Consider the following 20,561-nt stretch of genomic DNA (forward strand, 5'->3'; position numbering starts at 1 on the left):
AATTAAAAACCGATGCGTACAGAGTGGCCAAAACTAGTGGGGAATTAGAAGATTGGGAAAGCTTTGAAAAAAACAACAAAGAACTACTAAGAAAGCGATAAAGAAAGGAAAGATAGATTATGAAACTAAACTAGCACAAAATACAAAAACTGATAGTAAAAGTTTTTACAAATATATAAAAAAGGAAAAGAGTAGCTAAAGGAAATGTTGGACCCTTAGAAGACGAGAAGGGGGATTTAATAATGGGAAACGAGGAAATGGCCGAGGCCTTAAACAAGTTTTTTGTGTCGGTCTTCACGGTAGAGGACACAAATAGCTTACCGAAAATTGACGGTCGTGGGACTGTAGGGGGTGAGGTCCTTAAAACGATTACTATTACTAAAGAGGTAGCGTTTGGTAGGCTAATGGGACTAACGGTAGACAAGTCCCCGGGCCCGGATGGAATGCATCCCAGGGTACTGAAAGAAATGGCAGAAGTAATAGCAGATGCGTTGGTTGTGATTTATCAAAATTCGCTGGACTCTGGGGAAGTGCCGGCTGATTGGAAAACAGCTAATGTGACACCACTGCTTAAAAAAAAGGAGGTAGACAAAAGGTGGGTAACTACAGGCCGGTTAGCTTAACGTCTGTAGTTGGGAAATTGCTGGAATTCATCATTAAAGAAGAAATAGCAGGACACCTGGGAAAAAAATGGCTCAATCAAGCAGACACAGCATGGCTTCATGAAGGGAAAGTCGTGTTTGACGAATTTTACTAGATTTTTATGAAGATGTAATGAGGGCAGTTGACAGAGGGGAACCTGTGGATGTGGTGTTTTTAGATTTCCAGAAGGCGTTCGATAAGGTGCCTCACAAAAGGTTGCTGCAGAAGATTAAGGTACACGGAGTTGGGGGTAAAGTGTTAGCGTGGATTGAGGATTGGCTATCTAACAGGAAGCAGAGAGTTGGAATAAATGGGTGCTTTTCTGGTTGGCAGTTGGTGACTAGTGGCATGCCGCAGGGATCGGTGCTGGGGCCTCAACTGTTTACCATATATACAGACGATCTGGAGGAGGGGACCGAGTGTAGGGTAACAAAGTTTGCGGATGACACAAAGATGAGTGGGAAAGCGAATTGCATGGGGGATGCGGAAAATCTGCAGAGAGATTTGGATAGGCTAAGTGAGTGGCGAGGATCTGGCAGATGGAGTATAACGTTGACAAGTGTGAGGTTATCCACTTTGGAAGGAATAATAGTAAAATAGACTATTATTTAAAATGGTGAAAAATTACAACATGCTACTGTGCAGAGGGACCTGGGGGCCCTTGTGCATGAATCACAAAAACTCAGTTTGCAGGTGCAGCAGGTGATCAAGGCGGCAAATGGAATGTTGGCCTTTATCGCGAAGGGGATGGAGTATAAAAGCAGGGAGGTCTTGCTGCAATTGTACAAGGTACTGGTGAGGCCGCAACTAAAGTACTGTGTGCAATTTTGGTCCCCTTATTTGCAGAAGGATATATTGGCCTTGGAGGGAGTACAGAGAAGGTTCACCAGGTTGATACCGGAGATGAGGGGGTTAGCTTATGAGGAGAGATTGAGTAGATTGGGCCTGTACTCGTTGGAGTTTAGAAGGCTGAGGGGAGATCTTATAGAGACATATAAGATAATGAAGGGGCTAGACAGGGTAGAGGCAGAGAGATTCTTTCCACTTAGAAAGGAAACAAGAACTAGAGGACACAGCCTCAAAATAAGGGGGAGTCAGTTTAGAACAGAGTTGAGGAGGAACTTCTTCTCTCAGAGGGTAGTCAATCTCTGGAATTCTCTGCCCATTGAAGCAGTGGAGGCTTCCTCGTTAAATATGTTTAAGTCACAGGATGATAGATTTCTGATCAAAGGGAATTAAGGGTTATGGGGAGCGGGTGGGTAAGTGGAACTAAACCACTATCAGATCAGCCATGATCTTATTGAATCGCGGGGCAGGCTCGAGGGGCTAGATGGCCTACTCCTGCTCCTATTTCTTATGTTCTTATGTTCACTTCCAACTTGGTTCTTTGTAATGTTGCAGTTCATGCTGAATGAGTATTTATAGAAACAAAATGCTTCCAGTAATCTAGGCATCTAGAACAAGGGATCAAATACAGCACAGAAACAGGCCCTTTGGCCCACCAAGCCTGCACCGACACATGATGCCTTTCCAAACTAAAGACAATGGCGCAAATCTTCCAGTCTACAGATCAGTGACCAGATGTAAAACTGAGTCCAGCTCCTGCGTAACTACAGAACTGATTCCTCCCATGCCCCCCAACCACCTCTCCCGCCTCCAACTCATGCACATTAACTCCTGATTACCACCCTATCCACTTACCAACCTATTGACTAATTCATCCAATCACCTACACACTAATGTTCAAACTGGTCCTTTAAACTTAGCACACAGCAACAAGTGCTGTAAACAGCAGGTTCGTCCTGTCTCCCCCTGACTCTACTCCACTACGACAGAGCTCCGTGAGGGACACTACACTCCACATTTCTGGAAAAGCAGGGCTCAGATGGTCCCGGAAGAAATGCAAAGCAGCATTGAATCTGGAAATTCCTATAGTGATTGCTGCTCCCTGGAAGATCCACGCCAATATTAAATGCAAATTATTTAATATAAAGGAACAAGGGGAAAATTCTTCAAAACAAAGGAAAATTAATTAAGTGGAATACCCTAATGAAATTAGTGATTTGAGCAGAGATAACAACGTTCAAGAGGTTAAATAAATGGTTAAAGGGAAAGAAAACAAAGACAGAGAGGACAAGCACATGGGACTAAGACAATTGTTCATTTGCTGACTTTGCTATGTAATTCCTCGTTGCAACTTTTTTTTTAGCATTTGTATCAACAGTGGCAAAATGACTGAAGGTTGTCAGAGTTGAGAAACATTAGGACAAAATGGTGGATGGCCCAAAAGGAGTAGGAGTTGCAAGGTTGAGCCCCAAATGGCAGAGTGGATGGAAATAGGGAAAAGTAACTTCAGTACAGTGGAACCCCGATTTTACGCGCCCCAATTTAGCGCGAAATTGGATAGGACGCGATCGCGCGATAGACCCTTTTTTTTGCTATTTCCGGTTTAGTGATTTAGCGCGACCCCGATAACATTCGCGATAACATTTTATGGACCCCAACCATCGCGTTAAAATGGGGCTGCACTGTACTTGGGATGGGAGGTGATGAACATTTGTGAGAAAGACAGCTACATGAGGGTCAAAGGACATAATAATGGTTAATGTGTGAGATACTCATTAGTTGATAGTGTGTATAGGATCTAGAGTGATTGGGGATGGAGGAGTATTGGGGATGGCGTACAGTCAAGGGAAGACATTACACACCCGGTTTTTACAGCATTTGTTGCCGTGTGGCAAGTTTAAAGGTCCAGTTTGAATGTTAGCGATTGGATAAATTAGTCAATGGATAGGTAAGTATGCATGAATCAGGAAGGCACAGTCTGTACCTCAATCTTTTTCTTTGTGCCCATGACCCTTTTCAATGCACCTGACATCTGCCTTTGCCCATTTGTCTCTCGTTTCCTTTCCCTCACAATCGAATGTCTCCATCTCTAAAATTATTTTCTGTCTCTTCTAGTGATCTATGCTCCATTCCTCCTGGCAATTAGGGCTTTGAGATGCAATGCCTTGACTTGCAGTCAGTCTTTCAGGAGGCCTCCAGCTTCAGATAGGGAAAGGTCCCAATTAGAGGCATCAGTCTGTGTCCCGAACAACTGAAAAGTGAAACTGTGTGCATTGAGGCTGGTGGTTTTTTAAAAATACAAAATGCAGCTTTATTTGAAAAGATTTCTGGAAAGTCATTTAAAACTTTCATGGTTATTCCATTGAGATAGCGACAACTGAATGCATTAAAGAAGAAATAGCAGGCTATCTGGATAAGAATGATTCGATTAAGCAGACGCAGCATGGATTCATGAGGGGAAAGTCGTGCTTGACGAACTTGTTGGATTTTTATGAAGATGTGACTAGTGCGGTTGACAGAGGGGAACCGGTGGATGCGGTGTTTTTGGATTTCCAAAAGGCGTTTGATAAGGTGCCTCACAAAAGGTTGCTGAAGAAGATTGGGTCACACGGGTATGGGGGTAGGGCGTTAGCGTGGATTGGGGATTGGCTATCCGACAGAAAGCAGAGAGTCGGAATAAATGGGTGCTTTTCTGGTTGGCAGATGGTAACTAATGGCGTGCCGCAGGGATCGATACTGGGGCCTCAACTATTTACCATTTATATAGACGATCTGGAGGAGGGGACTGAGTGTAGGGTAACAAAGTTTGCAGACGACAGAAAGATAAGTGGAAAAGTGAATCGTGTGGAGGGCGTAGAAGGTCTGCAGAGAGATTTGGACAGGCTGAGTGAGTGGGCGAGGATCTGGCAGATGGAGTATAACGTTGACAAATGCGAGGTTATTCACTTTGGAGGAAATAATAGCAAATTGGATTATTATCTAAATGGAAAAAAATTACAACATGCTACTGTGCAAAGGGACCTGGGGGTCCTTGTGCATGAGACGCAAAAACCCAGTCTGCAGGTGCAACAGGTGATCAAGAAGGCAAATGGGATGTTGGCCTATATCGCAAGGGGGATAGAATATAAAAGCAGAGATGTCTTGCTGTATCTGTACAGGGCATTGGTGAGGCCGCAGCTGGAATACTGTGTGCAGTAGTGGTCCCCTTATTTGCGGAAGGATATATTGGCCTTGGAGGGAGTGCAGAGAAGGTTCACCAGGTTGATACCAGAGATGAGGGGTGTTGATTATGAGGAGAGACTGAGCAGATTGGGTTTGTACTCATTGGAATTTAGAAGGCTGGGGACCTATAAGATAATGAAGGGGCTGGATAGGGTAGAGGTGGAGAGGTGGAGAGATTCTTTCCACTTAGAAAGGAAGCTAGAACTAGAGGGCACAGCCTCAAAATAAAGGGGGGTCAGTTTAGGACAGAGTTGAGGAGGAACTTCTTCTCTCAGAGGGTGGTGAATCTCTGGAATTCTCTGCCCACTGAAGTGGTGGAGGCTACCTCGTTGAATATGTTTAAATCACGGATAGATGGATTCCTGATCGGTAAGGGAATTAGGCGTTATAGGGATCAGGCGGGTAAGTGGAACTGATTCACTTAAGATCAGCCATGATCTTATTGAATGGCGGGCAGGCTCGAGGGGCTAGATGGCCTACTCCTGCTCCTATTTCTTATGTTCTAAACAATTTATTTTCATTTCAGAAGTGGGTGAAAAGAGGACCCGAAAGTCGTAACCGCCACCTAGAACAGTCGGTGAAGAAGACCCTTAAAATGAAGTTCAGGACCTGGAGCGTCAGGACCCTCGTGCATAACCCCAAAGCAACAGGCCTGATCCATAAGACAAAGTTCCTCTACTAATCTGCTTCGTCACACAGCACTGCCTCCTGGTTATCAAAATCCACAATGAAGCCTTGAACAAAGTAGACCACTTTCCATACCTTGGCAGCCTACTGTCAACAAGGGAAGATATCAATGAGAAGGTTCAACACCGTCTTATTTGTGCCAGTGCAGCCTTCAGTCGTCTGAGGAAGAATGTTTGACCTAGACCTAGACACCAACGTCAATGTTCTGGCTCAGACCAACAAACTCAGCAAAGCATTGACCACCCTTGATCAGCTCTGCTGTACTGGACAGGTCGCATCTTCTACACAAGACTCCAGAAACAGGTGCTCTATGTGGAGTTTTGACATGGCAAACAAGCTCCAGGAGGCCAGAGGAAACACTTCAAAAGACACCCTCAAAGGGTCCTTGTAAAAGTGCAACATTCGCACCAACATCTGGGAATCCCTGGCCCAAGACTGTTTGAAGTGGAGGAAACGCATCCAGGAAGGAGCTGAACACCTTGGGTTTCATTGCCACGAGCAAGATGAAGCCAGGCACAATAGCAAAAGGAGCATGTGGCAACCCGGTCACCCCTTCCACCTGCTCCTCCAACTACTATCTTTCCCACCTGCGACAGAGACTGTAGGTCATGCATTGGACTGTAGTCACATTTCTAGTGTGGAAGCAAGTCATCCTCAATGTGGAAGCAAGTCATCCTCAATTCCAAGGGACTGCTAGGAAGATGATTTGTTTCAGACAGCCAGCCAGTAACCAGATTTCGAAGCTGCACATAGTGACAAGCTTATATTGACCCTTTACATTCTAAAACACGGACAGCAGAATTAATGTTAGAAAGACACTGACAGAAAAAGAGTCACTGAAGTGGCGAGAGGAATCAAGGTTTTGTAGACATGAAGTGCATGTGGACATACTATTTTTCATTAATTATATAGATAAGGATGCATTCTTGTATAAAGTACTTTTGATGTCCTCAGTGTCCCAAAGCACTTCAGAGCCAATGAATTACTTTTGAAGTGTAGTCAATGTTCAGTAGGCAAACACAGGAGGCAACTTGAACATATTGGTCGTGCGTCCTGCTTTTCAATGTCTGGGTCATTTTACTTTAAATAGTTCCACAAAATGCATGGCACCCACCTGAACAGGCAGGTATGGACCAAGTTCAATAATCCTCTGAAAGCACAAAGCTGACAAAGCCGCAGTGTCTAGTCTACATACATTAGGTGCTCAAATTCTTCTTGACTTTTAGTCTAGAAGCTACAGGAGACAGGCAAATTCTTAAATTTCCCCAATAGCATTTAATAGGAAAAATTGTACGACACTTACTTCATCAGAGTCATCGTGGTACTCTGATTTATTGGCAGCTGTAGTGGTGGCCAGTTCATCCGCCGTGGTAGCCTCTGCATGCTGCTGCAAGACTGAGTACCGGTGTACCAAGAATCTGAAAGATTGATTAAAAACCATTTTAAGGCATTATAGATGGCAAATTTAATAGACACACCTTCTTTTGCATGATTAATCTGGCGGTTTCAGAGAAAAAATTGGTTTCCTAGCCTCAATTAATGGTAAAAATTAGAAAGATTCCTTGAATTCCATAACATTTTGGTTAGCATCGAGCAAGACCAAAGTCTTGGGAAGATGCTTCAACAAATTGGTCCTTTCAGTTACCGACTTGCATCTTCAGGGTTTTATGTTCTTAGCTCAAAACACATCATTTGCATTTGTCAAAACTAAGGAATTATCAAGAACAATGAGGAATTGGTCCTGATGAAAGGTCACTCGACCAAAAGTATTAATCTCTCTGCAGATGCTGCCTGAATTGCTGAGCTTTTCCTGCATTTTCTTGTTTTTTTTATTTCAGATTTCTAGCATCTGCAGTATTTTGCTTTTGGAATTGGTTGAGATTTGATTTGGCAGATGTAAACTTCTCACTCTAACCTGCTGCAAATTTTACCAAACTGGAAGAGAGTAAAGAAAAAATATCACCACAATCAAAATAAATAAATTGCTCCATTATTAACATTATAATGGCTCATTAGCTAAAGTACATAATTTTCATGGAATCATCAATCCCATCTAATCTCAAGAGCTCCATAGAATTCAGAACAGAATTGCAACTCGATTAGTGCTTATATTTGTTACTTACTGTTTGGTCTTGAATTTGCTTTAACTATATAAAGAATAATTTTCTGACTTTTCACAAAAATCACGTACAGCCCATTCCTGAATTTTGCTCAGCAGGCAAGGCTCTTACTAGTAACATGCAAGTTGGTTTTTTCGAGTAAAAACTGTTTGTATACCCTCCTGCTCCTTTTCTATCAGAATTACCATCAACTGGACTCAATGAACAGTAGAACATTGGATTAGTTAAACATAGCAAATCTTCCAATGTAATCGTAAAAAGTCTATAATCCTCAGAAGTAAACCAAATACACTTACCTCCCACCGCACACGTATTTCTTGATAAAAATCACTCCTACAATTAACAGCATCAGTAATAATGCTATTACAGTGGCAATGATTGGCACAGAGCTGGTTCTGTGTGAATCAGACTGAAAACAAACAAAGTTTTATTTTTTAATTCCATATATTATAGGAATCGAATAATTTTGAACAGAAGGTACAATCAATAACAAAGGGTAATGGCTGTAACTTCTAGTGGAATGGCAATTGAGTCGGATTGCCACTCTGTTCATAGTTCCTTAACTGGAAATCCAGCTGTTCCCATCTCTCCCGACCTTCTGACTCTGGGCGGGCAAGATCGGTGTAGTATAGAGGGGTCCCTTGGCCCCTGTCCAGGGTTGCAGCATTGGAAGTAAGGAGGACATGCCTCCCACTCTCTTTTAAAAAACAGCACTAGCTGCCAGAAGTTCCAGCCACCAGAAAAGCCTGGGAGAAGGTAAATAGGCAGGATTTGGGGCAAGGATGTGGCATAGCCAGTGCATGGGAGGTAGTCATGGGCGAGGCACTTTCGAGTGGGTTAGTGCTACAGTTACCCAGAAGCTAGCTGGTTTTAATTCTTCTAACCTTTTCTGGGTCAATATTTACAGCGACACAATCGGAACCATCCAAAGTTTGCTATTTAAATTGCATTGTCAGATGGTTCTCAGTACAGGACAATTATCCATCGGAAGTCTGAACTTTCCAGACAATTGTTGTGCAATCCTTACCTGGAAACTTTCGGGATTGTGGGGGTTGGCTTCCCAGGGCTCTGAAGTTACAGGTCAACGTGTCAGATCTGTTACCTGCCTTGAGGTAATCTCACCAAGATAAGCAATGTCGCCAGAGAAACACAACAATCTTACCTTAGTAAGTATTTTCAGGTCAAATTTCACTCTGCAGCTGTCTCTCTAAACTATCTTGTCCCATCACATTATGACTGATGTAATCCCAGTATTCCCCCACCAGACAAGTTGGCTGAGCCACAATCGTGCAGACTAACTGGCCTGACTTCCCACCTCCAGATCTTGTTTGACCATTTCAAACAGTCTTGTCTGTCCCTCTCATTGCCACATCTTTATTTCAGGATCATCCTGGGTAGCACATTTTATTCAATTTTTAATAATTTTACCAAATTGGAAGAATAAAACGGTAAAAAATATCACCAGAATCAAATAAATAAATTGCTCCATTATTTACGTTACAATGGTTCATTAACTAAGTTACATAATTTTCATGGAATCATCAATCCAATCTCATCCCAAGAGCCTCACAAAGCACAACACCAAACTCAAGAAAACACCAACCACCAATGGGCAATAACTGCGGAGCCGTTCAGCAAAAATAAACCTTAATCCCATGAACAAATAATACTAAAACTCCTCTCGTATTCTAATAAAGGCCAAAGCAGCCACTGCATACTACCGCTTTGGTGATAATTATATGAGCGCAACAGTGCATTGGCACTATTGTTCTTGTGCATACTTTGACCAAGAATTCATTCTATACTTGCTCCCGAGTTAAACATTTTACCCTAAAAACTTTCAGAAATATTTCACTGTACATACTTGCATCAATGAAATCAACATTTCCTCCACCTGAAATACAAAATGTCATTGCACTTACCAGTTCCTCAGGGGCCAACAAGTTACTGACGCATTTTGTACTAATGTCTTTCACTGAGCGATTCACTTGTATCCCTCCGTAACACCTGTCTCCTGGAATTTTTCGGTATCTAAGAAATAATCAGCACATTAGGAATCTGATAATATATCAATCATTAAAAATGAAGAAGCTTCACATTTAATATGATTTATGAATTATTAACAAGTACATGCATGGAACATCAACACAAAAACTGGTCTTCAATCCAGCCAAACATTTGAGGTCAGCACAAATCTTTTTCTTGTAAAACAGAAAGCAAATGCCATTTGGCAACCATAAATTAGCAAGTTATTGGCCCCCAGTCAAGAGGACCGTGCTTAAAGGGAAGTGATTGCATATCTTCTAGGAACTTGCAAGTTAAACTTCTCAAAAATAAGCTTTGAAGATCTCAAACATAATCAGAAAAGATCAAAACAAAGGAGAGGTTTTGGGAAAGAGAAAGAAGGGAAGTTGCACAAAAAGAACAAAAGGGAAGATAATTTAATCTCTTCCGTCTTTCATCTTATCATTAACCTTCCCCTTTGTTCTATTTTCCCCATCCTCCCCACTTTCCCTTGGTCAAAACCTAGTAAATTTCTAACTTTTTCCAGTTCTGTTGTAAGATCATCAAGTTAGTCATAGAGGTTTACAGCATGGAAACAGGCCCTTCAACCCAACTTGTCCATGCCGCCCTTTTTTTTTTAAACCCCTAAGCTAGTTCCAATTGCCTGCATTTGGCCTATATCCCTCTATATCCATCAACCTGAAACATTAATCATTTCTTTCTCCACAGCTGTTATCTGACCTGCAGAGTATTTCCAGCATTTGCAGTATTTTGTTTGTGCATTGAGCGTACAGCAAGTATTGCTCAGGCTTCCAGTTTACAAAAAGGCTTTCCACTGCTGTAAAATGCTTTTTGATAATGAATTCCTGTTGTATGCAAAGCCCAATATAAATAAATCCTCATCAAAATCGAATATTTACCATTCAGGGGAATGCACAGAGGTTACTGATCCACAAGGAGATCTTGTGGCATAGTGGTCACGCCCCTACCACTGGTAACTTGAGCCTGATTAACCTGTCACCAGAATCCAAAGAATTATTTAAAATGGCACCTATACAGGCAGGTGTAAGATAAAGTCCCCGAGTGGTACAGGGTGAATCGGTATAAAAATTTGACTCACATGAAGATATAACAAATGGAACTGATAGTAAGTTATGGAAGAATGCTGTGTGGAATCGCAATATTATATTATGTGCACCTGCAATACCTTAAGGCCACTAAACAAAAACTCTACCGCAACAATCTTGAGTGGAATTGGACCTTTCAAGCAGTCCAGACATCTCCAATTCAGTGGTGCTTCCCAGCTGACTGAAAGAACTATTTCTGAGGGACTGAGCTGCCTGAACAATAACACATTCTGCCTCCAAGTTTCAGATTCATCCACTCTGGGAGATTTTCATCTGGCAGGCAGAGCCCTGATGAGAATGATCTTCAGGCTTCGGTGAGATAAGCTGCACACAGATGACACACCAAAGGTGGTAATCGCCTCTGCGCTGACTTTGCTTATCAACATCTGTATTTGTTGTTACCAAAAGGCAATAATTATGCACGTCATGAAAACAATAACAATGGCAAATTGAGCTCATGCTCCAATCCTGAGCACTCCAATCCCACTTTCCAGTGCAGAGAAAGAAATGTAATTACTGAGAAGAGAGTAAGAGCCCAGATTCAACCCTATCAATAGGATACAGGATGGATCATTAGAGGTCAGATTATTTTAGAATGCGATGCTAATGAGGATCCAGTAGGATCCCTGGACGCCTTCACTGGTGCAGCATTCTCAGTGTGGCTCCCTGAGCCAATGGAATGGCCTAGGGCCAAAAGTGGGGACTGTAGTAGTATAAGAAATAAGTATGGAATCCCTTTCCCTTGCTGCAGTGTTTGAATAAACCAGCTTAACTCTACTCCTCTGGACTCTGTGTGGTGACTGAAATATTCCAAACAATCCAAACCTTCCCTGGGGGAACAGGCACTGCAATAATTAATGTATTTCCTTATTTCCTCTATTCCTGTTAGATGTTTTCAGTCAGAATCCCAGTACAAAAAATGTGAATGTCTTCAACAAACACAGTTAGTTTTTATGAGTAGACACATTGTGCCTCATACAAAAAAATCATCAAGGATGGCTGACTGAAACTTTTTAAAATAACATACATCAGCAATAATACCATCAGCCTAGAATGAAAACTAGAAATAAATCTTGCATGACCATCATCTCTTGCCTCAATCTACTCCCAAATCTAAATTTAATCTTAATGTCCATGACAAACTCGAGAGCGGAAAATAAGCAAAACACTGTGGATGCTGGAAAGCTGGAACAAAAACAGAAAATGCTGGAAAAATTCAGCAGGTCTGGCCGCATCTTTGAAGAGAGAGTGTTAATGTTTCAAGTCTGTATGACTCTTCTTCAGAGCTCTGAAGAATCATCTCACTGGCTCAAAACGTTAACTCTCTTTCTCTCTCCAAAGGTGCTGCCAGACCTGCTGAATTTTTCCAGCATTTTCTGTTTTTGGTCACAAGTGGTAGAAGATTGTAACTCACATCAACCCATTTTAATTTGCATTTACTCTTAAATCCGAAAACAAATTAGACAATGTCAGTTCATGTCAAAAGGTGCCAACAGTCTTAGTCAAAATTTCCTTCAGCATATCATTTACCCGTTTGTCTGCAAAATTTCTTTCCTTCCTTGTAAGCAGAACTCCAGATCATGTCCTTGCAGATCATCTTGTTCTACACATTCCGAGCTATTTTCTTTTCGATAATAACCAAAATCACTGAGAAAGGGGGAAAAAAATAGCATATTTATAAACAACAAATTCATTCCCAATCAATTAAATAAATTAAAGCAACCTTGTAAAAAGATTTGAGAACTCAGTTCCCACATCCAAAAAGCAAATAATTGATCTCTCCTTCCAAGATTTATACAGCATGAAACCAACACTACAATTAACAATTATCCAATTCAGCAAGGGATATTATTTTAAAATCACCAAAAGCAAGACCAAACAAAACATACTGAAACTTTCAATTAGAAACAATATATGCTCATAGCACTCACTTTTTGTGATTTATTACACTAACTGAATTAAGTTGGATTTTAAAAATAAATCAGGTTAGGAACCAACAGGCAAATGAACTGGGGAGAATTGTAAACAAAAAGCAAAATACTGCGGATGCTGGAATCTGAAACAAAAACAGAAAATGCTGGATAATCTCAGCAGGTCTGACAGCATGTGTGGGGAGAGAATGAGAGTCAACGTTTCGAGTCTGGATAAGATTTTCCAGCATTTTCTGATTTTTTTGTGGGAAGGATTGTGGACATGCAGAGTAGAACTATGGTTTAGGACCTGGTAGATGGGACTTTTCCTGTTCTGTACTTCCCTATCCTGACATAGTTTGGCAAGTCTACATATTTCAAAATAAGTTAACTAAGTTAGATTGATAGGTTTGCACCATGAACTATTGGAAAAATAGTAATGGCATACCATAAATAATCATCCAAAGTACACAGACAGACATTGGGCTGTTTGTTCACGATGTAGTCATGTCCATTCCGACAGAGAGAAGATTTTCTTAAACGCCGGAATTTCTCTTTGTAACCCAACATACAGCCATCATTAGGATCATTAGCATTGCTTGAATGAGCAAGCCACTGGATGTAATCATCATCAGCACCTGGGGAAATCAGGATTAAACATTTTTTTAGTGCATGTTCATGTATTTAAAAAATAGCAATAAAAAACTAGGAATAAGGATGTTAATAGTGGTTACAAAGGGCTTGATCCAAGCTGCTTTTTAAAGAAAATTTGGTGAGGTAGATGGATTCCGGAAGAGCGTGCACTTTTGCTTGAGAAAAGAAAGAAATGATGCTATGTAATATGGTCAAACCAGCTTTAGCAATTGTTGATTAGGCCATTTGTATGTCAGGTATGCTTGAGTTTGCAGAATTATAACTTGGGGAGCAAAGTTGAAGGCTGTATAGGTGGAAGACACAGTAAGAAGTTTAACAACACCAGGTTAAAGTCCAACAGGTTTATTTGGTAGCAAAAGCCACACAAGTTTTCGGAGCTCCAAGCCCCTTCTTCAGGTGTGCCATATGGTATGCCATAACCTGAAGAAGGGGCTTGGAGCTCCGAAAGCTTGTGTAGCTTTTGCTACCAAATAAACCTGTTGGACTTTAACCTGGTGTTGTTAAACTTCTTACTGTGTTTACCCCAGTCCAACGCCGGCATCTCCACATCATAGGTGGAAGACAGTAATGAGACAGTTGATTTTTTGAGAGAAAACAAGTGAATAGTTTAAGCAAGTGAACAGAGGTAGACGGTCAAAAAAGAATTTGAGAGCTGAAGAGTGGGTTTGCACAGGTGCTTGGTGAAGGCCAATTCTATAGATGGTTCAGTGAAGCAAATTAGAGTTGGGTTATGTGGACGGTACGAGGGCTAAGAAGTAATCACTAGACCAATATCTGGAATGGGCAGGTTGCTTCATGAGGGAAGGTTATGCTCATATTGAGGCGACTTGATTGAAGCATACAAGATCTTGAGGGGGTCTTTACAGGGCAGATGTAGAGATGATACTTCCTCATGTGGGAGAATCTCGAACTAGGGGTCACTGCATAAAAATAACAGGTCACCCGTTTAAAACAGATGAGGAGAATTTTTTCTGAGGGGTGCGAGTTTGGAACCCTCTTCCTCAAAATGGAGTAGAAGCAGAATCTTTGAATATCTTTTAAGGCAGAGGTAGATAGGTTTTTGATAAGTTGGTGGGGAAGGGGGCGAAAGGTATAGGCAGGAAAGTGGAATTGTGGTTAAAATCAGATCAGCCATGACCTTATTGAATGGTGGGTGGAGCAGGCTCAAGAGGCTGAGTGGCCTTATCCAGCTCCTATTGTGTGTGTAAATAGCTATATTGGCATAAAGTCGTCCAAGAATTGATGAATTTGAGGGGTGCCCAAGGACATGATTGCGGGGCCAGGGGAGAGGAGGGAGCAGGGGAGGGTGGTGTTAGTGTTTGTAAAAGGTGCAATTAAGTGAATAGGAATGCAATATAAGTAGACTAAGAGAAGCAATGCAGGTTGAAACTCAATCAGTACAAGTGCTGAAAAAAGAAAGAATAGTTGGGTGGGTAAAAGACTGGTTGCTGCCATTCGGATCAGTTTTTCCAGATTGAATTTTAGGTATAAGAATTTACATAACATTCTCTGATAAAAATTGCTAGGTTCCCACAAACAGCATCAACATTTGACAACAGTTCAAGTAACCTTTCACTCCAGTGAAAAGCAATCACCACCTAGAGTACACCAAACACTACAATCTGAAATGTATTACAATCAATGCAATAAATCACCAAAACACATCTTGGCCTACACAGCTGCAAATTAATGTAAGATGTAAAAGATGTGAAAACAGTGAGGGCTCTTAAATACAAACAGCAATGGCAAACAAACCGAAGAGCAATTTGGGCACAAAGTGACTTGGTGAAAACAATATAAATTAAGTCAAATTCAAACTAGAGTTAATTAATCTATCTGCTGATTCTCAACATCATTAAATTCAAACTCACAATCTCTTGTAAGGAGTTCCTCAAAGTCAATGGTGACAGATATCCAATGCTGTGTAAATATGAGATCCACATATCCCCAGATACTGACGTTCATTGATTTAGCACCCGGTTCCGATGCAAGGCCAGTAAATATAATGTGTTTGTCAATAAATTGATATGAGTACCAGCACTGACCTTCATCAATAGAAAACCTGGAAATCAAATCAAATTATTGAACATATAAATTTCAAGAGATTGTTCTCTACATTTTAATCAAAAATGAATATCACAAACAAGTCCATTCCCTTACTTAGAGCTTGGCAAAATTCCCATTATAGCTATACACTTTAGTTAAAAGCTTTTCAAATAGCAATATGGACCAAAATTACAAGTATGGCTTGCTCTATATTTTGAGAAGTTTAAATAGCAGAAAATTTAACAAGTTAGTATCAAGAAATAAAAAAGTAAAATATTGCAGATGCTAGAAATCTGAAAGGAAAACAGAAAAGCCTTAAACATTCCTTCCAGGTGCAGCAGCGTTTTATTTGTACTTCTTTCAACACAGTCTACTTTATTCATGGCTCAGAATACGGTCCCCTCGACACTGGAGAGAGCAAATGGAGGCTGGGTGACTGCTGGAACACCCTGACCTTCCATATGCTTGCCATTTTAATTCGCCACCTTGCTCTCATGCTCACATTTCTGCCCTCGGCCTGCTGCCGAGTTCCAAGTAAACGGGAGGAACAGTGGGCCATAACTTTCACCGAGCGGTGTAAAGTGATGGCTTGCTGGAATTACAAGAGTTTAAAAACACATTGATCTGCTAAGGGAAACTTTGTTGAAACCTCCTCTGGCTTGAGCTGCTTAGGGCCTGCAGCTAAAGAGTCCCGGCAGATCCTAATGCAGTGTAACACCGGCAAACTCAGGAAGTCCACACCCCCCTCTTTTACTGCACTGGCTGCTGGAAAGCAGGAAAGTTTAAAAGGGCCCAGCGAAATTGACAGGCCAGGTAGAAGAGGATTTTGCTGTTTGAGAGGGTTGTGTCAGGTTGGGGTTTACTGTCAGGTCAGGGAGGCTGGGATGTGGGGGCTGTCCCCTGCATGGCTCGGTCTGGGTGTTTAAAATAGTTACGCTGAGGTCAGAAGTGCTTTAATTTCTTCTAACTCTTTCAGAGTAACTATTAGTGTAACATTGGCAGAACCATCCAAAATTAGCAATTTAAATCATTTGTCACATGGTTCCTAGCACAGTGCAATTATCCAGGGTAGTTAGCACTTCAGGATAATTGCCGCATAAACCCTCACTTGAGAACTTCCCAGAGGGAAGTTGGAGAGAATGTGGCGTAGTGGTATTGTCACTTGACTGGTAATCCAGAGACCCAAGGTAATGCTCTGGATTACAATACAGTCCCACGTAAGGCAGACGGTGAAATTTGAATTCAATACAAAAAGAAATCTGGAATAAAAGTCTGAAGATGACCATTAAACCATTGTCAATGGTCCTAAAAACCCATCTCGTGCACGAATATCCTTTAGGGAAAGAAACCTGCCAACCTTATCTGGTCTGGCCTACATGTGACTCCAGATCCACAGCAATGTAGTTGACTCTTAAGTGTTCTCAGGGATGGGCAAAAATGTTGGCCCAGCCCGTGATGGCCACATCCCATGAACAAATATTTTAAAATGTTTGGGGCAAGCCCAAATCCAACAACAACGGGGAGCCAAGAAGTTATGGGCCAGTATCTTTAGGCACTTTACAACCTTCTGAACTCAACACGGAGTTCACCAACCTCAGACTGTGAACTGTCACATATAGCGGTCCTTTCTTCTGCTATTAACACATACTCTGGACCATTGCTTTGTTTCTCTGCTACAACCATTATCACTCCCTTTACTTTTTGTTCCACTTCATCTTTGTCATTTAATCTTTCCCATCCTCTAACCATTCCTAACCTCCATTTTGTTCTACCTGACCCTCACTTCCCCCCTCTACCCCCACCACCTCCCAACCTTTCAACAGCAGAAAATCTAACACATTTCTATCTCTCTTCAGTTCTGAAGAACAGTCATACTGGACTTGAAACAGTAACACTGTTCCTCTCTCCACAAATGCTGCTAGACCTGCTGAGTTTTATCAGCACTTTTAGTTTTTACATCAAGGAACAAAGCCAGGCAGAAACTTTCATTCAAGAGTTTAAAAAATTGCAAAATAAATCAGGACCTGCTAAGAAAGCAGGGTTATTGTCGTGATGAGTTTGCACCATCAGCAGCATTGCTTCGTGGGTCTAATATAAATCGTAGAAACCTTGATAGAATCATAGAAACCCTACAGTGCAGGAGGCCATTTGGCCCATCGAGTCTGCGCCGTCAACAATCCCACCAAGGCCCTATCCCCGTAACCCCACATATTTACCACGCTAATCCCTCTAACCTATGCATCCTGGGGCACTAAGGTGCAGTTTCGTATGGCCAATTCATCTAACCCGCACATCTTTGAGCTGTGGGAGAAAACCGGAGCACCCGGAGGAAACCCATGCAGACAAGGGAAGAACATGCAAACTCCACACAGACAGTGACTCAAGCTGGGAATCAAACCCAGGTCCCTGGGGCTGTGAAGCAGCAATGCTGACCACTACGCCACTGTGCCGCCATGTTGTGAATATAATCATGTCTTTCTAATAAATGAAATCAATATTCAATCTTGTGTCGCAATAAACAAGCTTATAACACATGGATTCCATTAAGCATGATCAGAGATTATCAAGCAATAATACTCACTTTATGGTATTAACACTGTTATACTCATTGTGTTCCACGGCAACTATTAAGCCTCCAGAGTCTAGAATGGTATAGTGATGGGGTCCCTTTAAGGCTTTAAACCATGAATAACCACCATCATCAGATACATACACATCAGGTACCATTACAGAAATTGCATCCCCAACACTACCTAAAAGTGAGAAAAGACATAATACAAAATAAAACATGGGGAGAGTAACTGAAACTGAACAACAGCTATTTCCCTAAAACAAAGCTAAAATATTTAGGATAATTTCAGTATTTGCATTCTATCATTCTGCTGCAAAGTAAATTTGAAAATAATTGTAAAGATCATTACAAGGTTAAAAAAATTTAGTATGCAAAATAATTATGCTGGAAATTTTGCTCATTAATTTCTCAACTTCCTTTCCTTTTCAGCAATCGCAGAAAAGTAGTTCCAATTTCATAATGCAGACTTAAGGCTGAGTTAGGCTAAAATTTAAGAGTCACTGCTCAAAATATTGGCTTATGTTTCTCTCTTCAAAACACCAACAGGACAGATTTCACATTCCAAACATTGGCAGTTCGTTTTCTTTTAAAACAGAAAATTCCAATTAATGGTTTATTACGATCCAAGAAAGTATTTGTTTTATTTAACATTCTTGTCAAAACTACTTAATTAGCTCAAAATGAAAAGAGGCCACCAAGAGCCCAGTCCTCCTGTATTAACATTTTGTTGAATTTTCCTCCATTTATCTACTCTATGATTAATATTCTTCGTGCTCAGCATCAGCCTTGCATTTGCAAACAGTAAAATTACAATATTTAACTGTATAATAAAGTGCAGCATGGTTAGAAGGGTGCATTTCACAAATAAAATGAAATAAAGTTTATGAACAGGCACAGAGTTGAACAGAAAGCAGCCAGTGTGGTGGCAGAACTTGGCAGGGGGCCATAAGCAGCCCACCTGCCCTTTTGACCAGAAAGTGATGCATGAAGTGGAAAGGCATGAAAGGGAGTTGAGCTTGGTGGGGGGCAGGGTGGATGGGAAAGAGAGAGAGAGAGAGCATGAAGGAAAAGCTTACTGAAGAAACTTTTGATGAATTTTAGGGTGCTCGATGTAATATACTTCAGTCTTGTTAAGAATTCATTGAAAATGCATTCTCCAGTAAAACTAACGCAAGTTTAGTTGCCCAATATTTAAAGCTATAAAATAAATCAGGATAAAGTGAAATATCTTAATACCATGTGCTATGATCAGACCAACTGCGTTTGGCTCAGACAGTGGTGGCATTGGTACATTCAGTTTCTGGGAAATGCTGTAGGATGCATGGATATGCAGACTACACTGTGGAAATTCAAAGACAAAAATTAGAATGGCTCAACAATGGACAGATTGTCAGACTTGTGCTACCTATAAAGAAAACACATCTAACATTCAGGGGATAGTAAAATTTAATGCATCAGTTCAACAAAAATACTCCAGAATATCATATAGCATTTTATTAAATGGAGTCAACACTGGAAAAATTGGAACATACAGAAATACATGGTTTATATACAATGGTTTATGGGACTAGGATTCCCCCTGGTGGCGCACTAACTAACCAAAGTTGCTCATGCATTCCCTTACCACTAAATTCTTCATGCATCTCTTTCTACAGTTCTTAACCAATTAAAATAAAAATTTAATTCACTAGCTTTAATATATTATTGGGGTTTGAACTTAACTGAAAAAAAATTTCAGTCAAAAAGCTCGTTACTTTTAGTATGGACAGTTTGCTGCTCCCAAGTTTTCCTGCTTACGATCCAACTAAAATAAATTAAGCCCGTCTTAAATGATATTATTTCTCAAACATTTTAAAATCTGGGGGCAAGATCAAAACATGTATTAAATAAGTTATATCCTACTGTGAGCACAGAAACACAGAAATCTGCATCAAGTGAGAAAGCTATGTTGCTATTTAGTAGATCAAAAGCCCAGATATTTGCACAGCATGTCATTTTCGCAGAATTCCTTGGAAGCGTTACTTTATAAGCACAAAGCCTTACCCTCATGTATTAAATACACAAATGGATCTGTCATGTATCCAATCTACGTTTTATTATTGGTGCTGACCTCCTATCTTCCCAACAGCAAATTTGCCATAAAGTAACAGGGAGGAAGAGTAAATAAATATATAACTATATAATAAATATATTCCCACCTTAAATATATGTTGCGAAGTGTGAATGTACAAAAGGATTTGGGTGTCCTAATACATCAGTCAATAAAGTGGAGAGGCAGGTACAGCAAAGTAATTAGGAAGGCAAATGATATGTTGGCCTTCATTGTAAGAGGATTGGAGTTCAGTAGTAGGGATGTCTTCCTGCAGTTATTACAGGACTTGCGTGAGACCACACCTGGAGTACTGCATGCAGTTTTGGTCTCCCTACCCAAGAAAGGATATATTTGCCATAGAGGGAGTGGAGCAGAGGTTCATTAGGCTGATACTGGGGTTGGCGGGACTCTCCTGTGAGAGATTGGTTCATTGATTCAAATGGACAATGGGGAACTTGTGGATGTGGTGTAACTGGATTTCCAGAAGGCATTTGACAAGGTGCCGCACCAAAGACTGCTGCATAAGATAAAGGTGCATGGCGTTACGGGTAATGTATTAGCATGGATACAGGATTGGTTAACTAACAGAAAGCAAAGAGTGGGGGTAAATGGGTGTTTTTCTGGTTGGCGATCAGTGAC

At 41.0% G+C, this 20,561-nt stretch overlaps 1 protein-coding gene across 1 annotated transcript in view; it reads right to left on the reverse strand.

The window, feature by feature from the left end:
• Positions 1 to 20,561, reverse strand: part of LOC144511836 (sortilin-like) — a 76,178-nt gene that overhangs the window by 2,908 nt on the left and 52,709 nt on the right. The window contains exons 12-19 of the mRNA XM_078242202.1: positions 19,067 to 19,169; positions 17,840 to 18,011; positions 15,084 to 15,274; positions 13,007 to 13,196; positions 12,179 to 12,295; positions 9,440 to 9,548; positions 7,814 to 7,926; positions 6,701 to 6,815 (exon numbers count right to left, since the gene is read on the reverse strand). Of these exons, the coding sequence (XP_078098328.1) occupies positions 6,701 to 6,815; positions 7,814 to 7,926; positions 9,440 to 9,548; positions 12,179 to 12,295; positions 13,007 to 13,196; positions 15,084 to 15,274; positions 17,840 to 18,011; positions 19,067 to 19,169 (1,110 nt within the window). The remainder of the gene's footprint in view (positions 1 to 6,700; positions 6,816 to 7,813; positions 7,927 to 9,439; positions 9,549 to 12,178; positions 12,296 to 13,006; positions 13,197 to 15,083; positions 15,275 to 17,839; positions 18,012 to 19,066; positions 19,170 to 20,561) is intronic.

The sequence above is a fragment of the Mustelus asterias genome, chromosome 25 (genome assembly GCF_964213995.1).
Source record: "Mustelus asterias chromosome 25, sMusAst1.hap1.1, whole genome shotgun sequence".
Classification (NCBI taxonomy): Eukaryota; Metazoa; Chordata; class Chondrichthyes; order Carcharhiniformes; family Triakidae; genus Mustelus; species Mustelus asterias.